The sequence below is a fragment of the Andrena cerasifolii genome, chromosome 2 (assembly GCF_050908995.1).
Source record: "Andrena cerasifolii isolate SP2316 chromosome 2, iyAndCera1_principal, whole genome shotgun sequence".
NCBI lineage: Eukaryota > Metazoa > Arthropoda > Insecta > Hymenoptera > Andrenidae > Andrena > Andrena cerasifolii.
This window is the reverse complement of record NC_135119.1, coordinates 6,790,248-6,801,938: the sequence shown is the minus strand read 5'-3', so window position 1 is coordinate 6,801,938 and position 11,691 is coordinate 6,790,248. Positions and strand designations below refer to the sequence as shown.

The 11,691-nt window shown below is 49.0% G+C and overlaps 1 protein-coding gene across 3 annotated transcripts; it reads right to left on the bottom strand.

The window, feature by feature from the left end:
- Window positions 1-1,349: 1,349 nt before the first annotated feature.
- Window positions 1,350-11,681, bottom strand: Spz5 (spatzle 5 Toll-1 receptor). 3 transcript variants are annotated; one of them, XM_076807244.1, is made up of 8 exons: window positions 10,702-11,678; window positions 10,424-10,627; window positions 7,654-7,808; window positions 3,772-3,861; window positions 3,404-3,559; window positions 3,142-3,312; window positions 2,225-2,470; window positions 1,350-2,135 (listed from the first exon to the last, which is right to left on the bottom strand). In XM_076807244.1, exons 2-8 carry the CDS (start codon window positions 10,451-10,453, stop codon window positions 1,958-1,960), a joined length of 1,026 nt encoding a protein of 341 aa, XP_076663359.1. In that variant the 5' UTR covers window positions 10,454-10,627; window positions 10,702-11,678; the 3' UTR covers window positions 1,350-1,957. The 3 variants fall into 3 exon arrangements, with proteins under 3 accessions (XP_076663359.1, XP_076663358.1, XP_076663360.1); XM_076807243.1 differs by having other exon boundaries at window positions 3,142-3,318; window positions 10,702-11,668; XM_076807245.1 differs by lacking the exon at window positions 3,142-3,312 and having other exon boundaries at window positions 10,702-11,681.
- Window positions 11,682-11,691: the final 10 nt, after the last annotated feature.

Genomic DNA, 11,691 nt, shown 5'->3' with positions numbered 1-11,691 from the left:
TTTGCGATCGCAAGAAGAGACGCATTACCTACCCCGAAATGGTCGCTGGTGGACCGATCGGACGGAGCGCCGGAAACGGGACGCCAGCGCGCCGCCGAAAATATTCCGAACGCGTGCGTCGCCCATTGGCGCTCCTCAATCTAACGTAATTTTCTATGCCGGGCGGATTTTGCATCTCGTCGAATTAACGCCCGGCCGATTTAAACCCGTCCGTACGTAATCATCGGCCTCCTCCGCCCCTCCTCGCGCCTGGCGAGGAGAAAAACATCGCCGATCGTTACTATCCCTCGCTTCCTGCCGCCTTTTCCCGGGAAAAGGGATTCTTTCTCTCCTCTCCCGTCTTCCGTCATCCCCGACTATTCCTCGAAACGGAGCGCCGCGGCTCGCCGTTAATGAGTTTCCCGAAATTCGATCGATATCGCGGCCGAGGACCGACGGAACGGAACTGTCGGGGGGGTTGGAAACTCGAGCGATCGTAAAAAACCGCGTAAAACGAAGGGTGTGCGTGGCCTCGCGGTGAGAAAATTCCGCGCATCCTGCGCGTGTCTGACCTCCTGGCAGTTATCCCCCCCCCCCTACCCTCCCCCCTCGCCACACCCCAACCGTCCCAAACTCTCCCCCTTGTGCTTCTCCTTTTGATCCTTTTTATATCAGTCGCGCGGCGCGAGTCGGTATCCTTTTATTTCATGGGCTGCGCGAGGCCGTGCTCGCGTCTCGGCGATATACGGGTTAACCCATATCTCGCTCTGTCCTTGATAACCAGTTACGCTCTCCCGTAAATCGCTTCCCGTTTTGCGCGATATCCTTCGAGCGTTGTATGCGGACCGCCTGCAAACCGGCCCTCCACGCTGGCCCTCGCTGTTCCTTTTCTCCTTTCCAGGGACGGGAACAAGGCTCGTCGAAGTTGATTGAAGCCGCTGCGAGGGGGTACTGTTACGCCGGGGAATAGGGAACGTTCGCGAATGGTTGTTGGGTAGTTTCGTCAAGCTGGTAATTAAATGGGAGTGATTTAACGCGACGCGCGAATGTCGACCTTGGAACGGCGACGTCTGTGTGTGTGCGTAGCTGAAGAACAGTTTTCACGAGCCGTTTAGGAGACGATCGATGGACTGTGAACTCGTGAGCCAGTTCACGTCGCAGCTTTACCGAGGAGGACGCGTCGTCGAAACGGTGTTGTTGCTGTAATTCGTCCGGTGACTGGAGAAATGTAACTTTAGGAGAAAATGATTGGGAGCGTTCCTAGAGATGGGTGTTTAGAAAACGCAAAGTTTGCGATGTCCTTCGAGGAAGGCACGGGGACTTATAATTTCGAGGTAACTAGCGACATCTAATGGCGGAGCACGCGGTAGTACCGTTTCTTACGTGTATTGTTAGCAAGTAAATGTCTGTTGTCGATGTTTTGTAACGCAGCCTTAAATATCCTAAGAATCTATTTACATAAAGGTTACAGCGTTTGCGACGCGTTATCGATCTACGCATGCTCGCCTACATTACCAGCCATAGAAATGTTTGCTCGGCATAGTCCTCCGATGGTAACTACGAAATTGCTACTCGAAATCATAAATACTCGAACTACCTTAAATATCGCGCATTGAAATGGTAGATGCCTACACTAAGCTGAACAGAAAAACTACGTACAGTAAAAAAAAGAAGGTAAAAGCCACTTAAGTCTGAAACAGATAAATGTCAGACTGTATTAATTACTCGAAGTCCACCGTGACTTCGGCTTTCGTTGTATGTTCTCCCCATTGTCTCTTTCGAAGTCTTCGCATTCCAATTTCTACTTCCTATATACAAGAATCATGATGCATGCTCACACATCTTCCATTGCCTGTATTCTTCGCTTCTCCCTTACGACTTGAAAATCTCCTCCGTTCCCAATCCTTGAGTATCTCTCGATTCGTTCTCTAACGGATCACGGAAACCCCACAATGCTGCGTTAACCGAGGATTATGGTTCACTTTGAATAATTAGCCATAATCTGACACGAGCAACCGTGGGGAATCCAGAATACGTCGGTGTACAATTGGTTCCCACTTCCTTCCAGGGCGACCAATCGCTTCTGGACATACTGCTGCTGACACTTGCTGGTGTAACCAGCTGGAATGGAGCAGATACCGTTGCATACGCTTGTTCTGGAAGAGACGAGACATGCGACGGTTGATTTCGAGCTTCGCTTGAAATGCTTACATAGCACGAGGAGAAACATTGCGTGGCTACTCACCTGCATCTCTCGCTCTTCACGAGTTGCGTGTACTTCTGGTTCTGGTCCTGAAGATTCACCACGTACATCCAGTTCCCTTGATTGTTCAGAGCAGCCCTGGGCGTGATGTACTGCGCGTCAGTTGGACAAAGTGAAATGGCGTCCAGATTGGACTGCCTCCTTTTACGCGTCTTGCCCAGTTTGCTGTACCTCAACAATGGGTTCTCGTAGAGTGTGCGGAGTGCAACTCTGCTGCTCCTCGCGTATCTAGAAATAAACGTTCCTTCGCATTAATCAACTGTCTCGCTTGAAGGTTACCAATAGCAGAATCGATTGTTCGTAACATAATTTAATAAGGGAAAGAACGATACGACGATCTACCAGGGCACTGCGCGGTAGATCCAGGAATCTATTCAAAAGAACCAACATCTAGAGCAGTGATGAGCAACCCACGGTCCGCATTTGGCCCTCCTGCCTGCCGCCCGCAATTAAAAAGAACATTTTATTGTAAATCTATGCCAGAGACATCAAATTCACCCCATGCATTACAATTCTTTGATTAGTATAATTAAAGTATTTAATATTGCGGCCCGCGTAGAATATTAGCTTTCCACTTTTGGCCAACTACGGCCCAAAGGTTGCTCATGTAGAGGATACCTCGAACTAACAGAAACCGATCGACGAATCCTCCACTGACACCAGCTCCAAAAATTCAAACCACACGCTCGACAGCTACGGCAACTCGACTTTTATCACTGAAAGCTTTACGCTCCAAGTTTCACCGCGACAGGATTTGCCAGCGCGAGGCTCGACCAACGCCATTCATCATCCTTGAAGCTCGTCGAGGAGGCGGAGGAGAGAAAAAAGGCGGTAATAGAGCGTGGCAACGTTAAACAGTATTATCAGAGCGGTCGTCCAACGCGTCCGTGAGTAATCACCTGTTTGCCCACCATGCTTGACCCTGCCCGAACGAGTTCAAGGATCCCGGCTGAGGGTAGAAGGGACGTTCGACGGGCCCGCGTTGGCTACCAGGGTGTACAGGATACTTGGCGGTCGGCGTTCCATCGATCAGAAACGGATTTCTCTGCGGCTGAGCGGGCGTGGTGTATCTGTAACTGCGATTCAGAAAGAGACGCACGGTGCCGAGGGACACCTGGGTGGTTCCGCCGCGGATAACAGAGGGATTAGCATTCAAATTACCCATTCTGGTTGGTGTCGTTCGACGGGGATCCATAAATTAAGGCCGGCTGCTCTCTCAGAGGATACTGCGACGGCACGAATGGTATCGCTTGCGTGTGTAATTGCGGCTCAACTCGCGGGGTGTAATCGTAACCCTCGAAGTAATCTGGGATTGACCTTGAACAAAATTCATTTGCTCTTCATCGATTTCAGTGGGTGTTCACTAATTCACCACCTAAGGGGGGGAGGGGGCAATCTCAATCTAGATGATCTACAGAGTTATTCTTGTTTGAAGGCTTAATTAGCTATCGTCTCTCGATATTTGTCTTTAAAGTCCCCACTTAGGGGGTTACTCGTCGAAGAGTTAACGAATCCGATGAACTATCTACCTGTACACGTTAAAGTCGTCTTTGGACTCGTCTTTCAGTGCAGAGCTGAAGTCGAAGCTGCACTTGTCCACGAGAAACTTGATCAGCTGCCTGGGAACAGAAGAAACACGTACCTATGTACAATGGAGATAATAGAAATTCCAAGGCGACAGAGTCGATAAAAAGAAATGGGACAGCATAGTTTCTTCGCTGCATTCTCGCGACGAACTTCGACCCAGCACGATGTAAATTACCACTGACATTTGTCACGATACCGGACCCAGCCGTTGCTCAAGACTTCTCGCCGGGACTTTAATAGAATCATTTTGAAGGCGAATAAAAAATTGCTTATCTCCCCATGCGTTATTCATGGCTTCACGGAAGCTAGGTTCTACGACCTATCCTATCTTACTCAAGCTCGTACAGCCAATTTCGGAACGGAAACAGATTAAACAGAGAGGGATAATGGGAATAGATAAAGTTACATTAACCAACGCGCGCGGAGCTTAAGCTCCAGAGGAACACCTTCCGAACTCCCATCGTCTGACTGACAATCGCTTCGATGAAAGCTGCTTCAGGATGTGAAAAGTGGATTGCGCAATCCTCTATAACAGCTCAGCTCTCTTCGATCATCGCTCGCCCGGTGTGTACCTTCCCACTAGCTTTCCCGCAGAGAAAACAGTTTCTTCCCCCTACAAGCTTTCATCTTCCTTATTCCTAAACCGCGTGTTCAACGATTTCAAAGGTACCAAGTCCGCGTATACTCGAGTTATTATCGTTCGCAGGTTCCGCGGACATAAAATTTCGCGATGGTCCGGCGGCGCTAAGTGTCCGCGCAAACACGACGAATTACGACGAACGGGGTGCCCCGTCCGCGGACGCCGAAACTTTCTCCGCGGTGAAAGACACGCTAGAGATGCGTCTTGATGTTTAATTCATGGAATCCGCGCCTAAAAGCTGGTTTCTCGCCGCTGCTCGACCGTCGGCCTGGATCACAGGCTGCATCTCGATCGCGTCGCTTCCCGTCAACGTCCACCGACTTTCGAATAAGCGTTGCTTGTCAATGGACGGCGATCGGGGGACACTATTGACCTCGAAACGACGCTTCGATTCATTCTCATACCCAGCGGACTCCTCGGTTACACTGGCTGATCCGCGGCATCGATAAAACGATAACGATCAAGGAAGCGAAGGTGTGTCGGAGTTTGAGGCTCGAGGAGGAAACGATCCCGGCGTAAACTCTCTCAGAAACGCCGGGAAATGACAGACAATACGGGGTATTAATGTTTCCTGTTATGCATCTTGCGTCACCGCGCGTCCCCGTGCAATTGCACCGCGGAGGAATCGCAGGGAACTCGTTCATCGGCGACGAACGCCAGTCGTCGCTATTTTATCGAAAGGCTGCCCCGGTGTCCCAAGCAGCGGCGCACCCAGAGGGGAGGTAAGGGGCGCTGACATCCCCAAAGAGAGAGAGCTTTGTAAAAGGAAAAGAAAACTGTATTTTAGTATAGAAATAAATTTTTATAATCACCTAACGAATTTGATTGAATTTTTATCCCCTCGGCTCGGCTCCTCCTAGGATTAAATCCTGAGTTGCGCCTTTGGTCCCAAGGACGCGAATGAGTGCTCTGATTTCTTAAACTTAGAGACTTCTCGGAAGAAGCATGTTGCATTTTGCAATTTTCGCGGCACTCGGCTTGAATCGCTCCAGATAAACATCCCCAAGATTCTTACGCAAGAATTCCACGCACGACAGCTTAGTTTCCCAGGGTCAACGGAACTTTGACTTCGCGTGCAAGTGAATAGGAGCAAGAGTAATGCGGAAATGCAGATAGAATTCTGTATCGCGAGGAAGCCTGCGGCGCTGATTACGTATTACGCGAATGATCGCTCGCGACGATACATACACACGGTCTATCAGGTTTGCACGCTCGGCCTCCCGACGATAGGACACCGAATGGCGATCGGGGCCCGATCGTAGCGGTTTCGATAATTATCTAGCAGGGCATGACCGCGGCAAGGCCACGGTCACGCTACGATGATCAAGGAATTAAACGTATCGGAACCGGCGTGGCATTCCTATTTACGCCGCCGCTCTTTTTTACGCAACCGTCGATCGCTTTCGGATCGCGAGCTGGCTTCGGCGTAAGAAAGGAATACGCGGAGACGGTCTAAAAGTAGTTCAAACTTAAGCTGGGTTTACACGTGACGAGTGACTCGGCCGAGTGAAAATCTTCCCCGCCGGATTACTCGGCCGAGTACTAGAATATGCGTTCGGACTGGGCGAGTGCTCGGCCCAGTGGGCTCAGCAATCGTCAGGTGTAAACTAAGCATGACGCTGTTGAATATTAAGCCATTCCGCTATGAAGAAAGAAAGTTAGTAACCGATTCCGTGTATGTGTAGCAGTAACTTTGAATACCTGCGAGACTTGGGCCGATCGTCCACGGCCGCAACGCAACCGCAGGGTTTTGTAATTCTTTAATCGGTCGAGTTGTAATTCCGCGACGACCGTGGACGAACGGCCTAATTTTTAATTTCGTAGAGAAAAAGTCTAAAGAATTTCCTTGAGTTATAGGTACACACGCCGTTGCGTGCAATCGTTTTTCTTTTTTGTTAAATTCCAGTTGCCTTGCGGCGATGGACGAACGGCCTTATTCGGTCAGTGCCGTTAGCCCATTTGTTATAAATAAAGAGATATAAATATACGGAATATTGAGACGTTCTGCGAGCAGGCGAAAAGGCCCAACGAATACAGAAAATCGACGAACAGCCATAATTGTTCGCCAGCCGCGTCCACCGTTTCCGTTACCGAGAAACCTTCCTCGGTCCCGCGCGGAGACCTAGCGAACGAAACGAAGCGCACGTGACGCAAGAACGCGACGATTTGCAGGATACCGCTGGGACAGTTTCGCGCCCACTGTTCCAGGACTTTCCCTTCCCGAAATTCGGCACACACAGTTCGGGCGATTCGTATGCAGAGGCCGTGCCGAGAGCGTCGCGAGGAATACGAATGGCGGGTCGCGTTTCTGTAAATTCTAGATTTTTCGGACACTCACGGAAGCAGTTTAACTTGTCGTTGAGCAACAGCTCGCCAGCTCGCTTAGGGCGTGCCGAGTGCTGCGATTGTTTCGCGAGATCGATCGATCCGGTGGAACTTTCTGCGGGCTAATTCATTTCCAACGAATGACTCGATCGTTTCAAGTGTTCCACGTGTTCTATTGATTCTTGTAGGAAAGCTTTAGCAACCGCCTAGCTCGGCGTTGATTCGTGACCCGAGATGCTGGCGCGTGTCGAATGGTCCCATTCTTTGGATTGCCTCGCTTGATCGACTGGTCCGACAACGGGCTACAGGCGACCGATACCTTGAAACGATATCCCTGTCTCGTTCTTGCGTAGCTGTTAACAGCCGGTATTATCATGCAAATGCGATAATAGGTCTGACATCATAGACCCGCGATGCGGTACCCACGAGCATTGTTCACGCGTAAGTGGCACACCGAAACCACCGATCTTTTTCGCGAATCTCGCGAAAACGCGTCCGGTGGTTGGTTACGTGATCGCTACCGTTCTCCTAATTCATCGACATTCGGCGGGGAAGATTATTCATCTGCGGAAACTGAAAGGGCGTGACGAAGATCATTGAGTCGACCCTCGCGATCAATAATGAAGTTCAATAAAGTTTAATCGAACGCAATGAATACCTTATCGTTACAACTGAGCAGAGGTAACTCGATTCTGATAAAAGAGCTTTGTCAGCGAGATTGCTCTGAATCCTGTAGCGATACCACACGCGCGAAGGAAAGATGATGGTTCCGTTAGACTGTAAATTGTAGGAGTACCTTATAAGCTATGGAATACTTCGTTCATAGTACTAAGTAGCTTAAACGAATTCAACTCCTTACCGAGGATAATGATCGAGGCTTTCACAGAACGTTTGCCCAGGCTTCGCGCAATTAGGCGTGTGCCCTGGAGGCGCAGGAACAAAGGGTTCGTAGTGAGGTCGTCCTGGACACCCGTACTCGAGGCAAGGCCCGCTGTGTCCGTTCGCCAAGGTTATCTGGAATTCAAAGAACGCGCATGACGCCAAAGGATGATCCGGTGTATTAAATTAAAACGCATTAGTGCTAACGATTCGCGAGACCTCGAGTTCCATTTGAACAGAACTGTGGGCAGTGGCGGATTTAAGGGAAAAGGCCCAGATCGCGAACGTTCTGAGGGGCCCATTTTTTCGGGAACATGTAGAGGTCGTTTACTAGGAACAGGCTAAGTGTAGTAGAACAGAAAAAAATATAGTGTTTGGATGAAATCATATTTTTTTTTTGAAGACGGGGCCCTAGGGGGCCTTCTAGGCAGGGGCCCAGACGGCAACTGCTCATCAGCCGCCCGTGAAATCCGCCACTGGCTGCGGGCACTTTACACCCAGATTTGATTAATTTTGAGAAGTTATATGCAGGGGAATGAGATAATCAGTAGGAAATGGATGCTTGTATGCATTTGATGCCAGCGAAGTTTGCATAGAATGCTGATGAAACGAGATTACAGGGACTGACGTAATCAGAGCGCTGGTTCTATAAAACTCTATAAGGGTTATTAGGAGAAATCTGTGGTCGGTTGCGAAATCCGAGTGAATCATGCTTCTATGAAATGGTTTCATTGACTCGAGGCATCCTATAGGTATGAAGGAATACGTACTCGGGTCATCTCCAAGCATTATTCTCATAAATATCAAAGTAATGCCCAGTTGGGTCGTATCGCTGAGACCAGATACAATCGGGGTTGCTATGTATTAGTTAAGTTATGTATTCTAAATAGAAGAGAACGCACCCCTAAAAATTGCAGATATGCAACTGGAAATTGAAATCTGAGTAACAAGTGGCGCGAGCAGGGTTTATTAAAATCCTATGTCCGAGTGTGAGTAGAGTAGCGTAGTTGATCGTGAATCGTGATAGAGATCGCGAAATAGACAGGAAACGCCAGCGTGCGTTATCGAAATCATCGCTAGGTGAAAATGAAGACCCACCATTCATAAATCTACTCCCATTGGCCTATTTTCGGCGGTGAAATTTTGAAATAACCCGTGCTATCTGATTCAGACATTAAACGGATTTAAGTCTGATGTAACATCCTTGCACACCGGCGTTTACAAGCTTTCTTATGCCACTTTCAATTGACTCATAGTATGGCACAGCCGATACCACTTTTTCTCGATCCCAGACTCAGCCCGCAGATCCCTAAGTAGTCGTTCGAATGTCGCGAAGTGGCCGATAAACGCTCAAATCGCGAGATTCAATGGCGCAATAGCGTTGGTACTAATGAAGTGAATAATACTTTGACCTATCATTCGTTAAGAAGACCTCGAATTTCAACATTTGGGAAGCAAAGCGATACCTTACAAAATTGGAAAGTAGAATCAGGTTCGTATATAGATTTTACTGAACCTCGCTATAGGACGTTACAAAACGTCGCAACGCATTGGAACGTAAGCATGTGCACGCTGGGCAGTGTTCCCCCCCAAAGCTTTCAAATTAACTGACACAAAGGCAGTCACACCCTTCGACTACTTTCGTAACTCTAAATTGTTCCTTGAATTACGCTACGCGCCAAACAGAATCGCTACATTTCACTCGGCTTTCACGCTGCGATGAATCACATTTCATAGAACGCTGCCCGATACGACGTACCTACGCAAACTCGGTCACGTGTGCCCGCCAGAAAATGCGTGACCACGAAAGATAGTCGCCTCGAAACAGTTCCACTAGAGCACTAAAGAGGTGTGTATACGCATCCGCCATATTGGATCCTCTGAAGAGGGAAGATTATTGAGTACCCGCCTTTTTGAGTATTGTCAAATTCGCTTTATAAACCAAATATAAACTTAAATGTAATAGAATCCTCTAATAATGTGTCGCGCTACTATGCATCAATATCAACGACGCATATTTTGTTTATAAAGTGAATCTGACAACACGCAAAAAGGCGGGTACTCAATAATCTTCTTTCTCCGGAAGATCCAATATGGCGGATGCGCATACTCACCTCTTTAGTGCTCCAGTTCCACTTTCACGCAACAGCGATCGCTAGAAACGCGCCCAATGTCGCGGCACTTGTATTAGAAACGCCGCGAACGCCCGGAAGTCTCCGCGAAATTTTACGCGATCGCGTTTCACAGGCCGTGACTATCGCGACGGAGCGATCGATGAAACGCGATTTCAGACAGCCCTCGATTTCGAGAATGTTTAATTCACCGGCGAGCTGACGGGTTGCACGTTTTCGTTATCGTTCCCGGCCGCGTTACACTTACATCTCCCCGTAGTAAAAGTTCCATTTCGATCGCCCTATATGTGCACACACGATGGTGCCTTGCACCGTTGCACCGGGCATGAAAACTGCGTGCTCTAATCTCCAGGATCGCTGAACCGATTCGAGCAAAACGTGTGACGCAATCGCTACGGCGATTGCTGCAGGCTATCGCTCGAGCCGCTTCAGTACGCCGCGGATTCTTTTTCCTTTTTCCAATTGACAGTTAATAGGGGGCGGCTTTAATTCACGCAATTACCTCGTTGATACGTATTATCGCGTTGGATCTGTTATTAAGGATCTTAGAGGTTCGCGATGTTACCGCAAGATCGATGTTTCTAATGCAACATAGTCGAAACACGCATTTCTACTTACCATCATCAGTATACCCAGAAACTCTCTCATTTTCGGTCGAAAGATGGCAGGCGTCAGTAGTCGGTCACCGTGGCGAATCCCACTTAAAGGCAACTCACCACTTCTCTCAACCAACCGTGTCACCACTTGTCTTATCGTTCTCAATCAGAACGGAGCGCATACACCTTTCGTGAGGGGCAGGTGTCCCGACGGAAACCGTAACGGCTAAATCACATAATTAGTATCGCGTGAGTCTCGTGAGAACCGAATCCGCCGCGACACGATAAGCTGTCGATTACCTGTTCGTGGAAGCACGTGCCGGTATCCGCGAAAGGATGCACCTCGCAACGATGCGTAATCATCGAGTCGTTCGCGACGCGATCGTAGACAGGTATTGTCAGCCGCGGGAAGATAATAATAGACCTCGCCGGGTGGACAATTAATCTTTCCTCGACGATCGAATTGAGAAACAATCGGGCACGTGTGATTCACTGGGACGGACGTTTTAACGCCCACGCGAGTCAATGGAACGCTTCTTGTCCTTCCGTACAGAGAAAGAGAAAATAATTTGCAAATCTCAGGCGTGACACCCGTGGCTAAAGCAGCGGTAGAGTTCACATGGCAGAGTGATTACAGTCACCGCTATATGGCGGTATAGTCGTACTGCCGAGGAGACGCGCGACCGTCGATGCTTCAGTCACCGTCCACTGTCACTCGTATAAGTATATTGTTGGGTCCAGACTTCGCTCGGGGCCTGTCCCGCGCGATTTTACACGCGACGATCTTGCCTATAGAAACGCGGGTAACACCAGCCGTACGTACACCTATACCCGCGTCCGTACCCCTTCCCCTAGCAAGCGTGCACGAGTTCCGATCTAGCGTGGGGTAGAGTGGGCTGCACGAGCGATATACTTTCACTGACGTCCGCGCTGTACGCTGTCTGAGCGACCTTATACGTTGACAAGATCATGCGTAGTCCTTTTCCTGAAAGGTGTCGTCAGAACGAGATCACTGAAATCGTGTTGGCTAGAAGGCTGACAATTTGCCGTTTTCTTCTTATATTCTTTTTCTGATGGGGGGGACTCGTTCGGAAATTGAGTGGGCAATGAGTATCCTGCGTGACTTGGTACATGTGAGAGTTTCGATTAAGGTACCGTTATTTGTCTACGGTTCCTAACGTTGAACCACGGTTCAGGTATAGGCTAGACCTAACGCCAGTAATGTTAGGTGTGTTCTGTACCTCGTCTGACCTCAAGCTTTATTGGAGTTCCTGTCATACGAACTGAAAT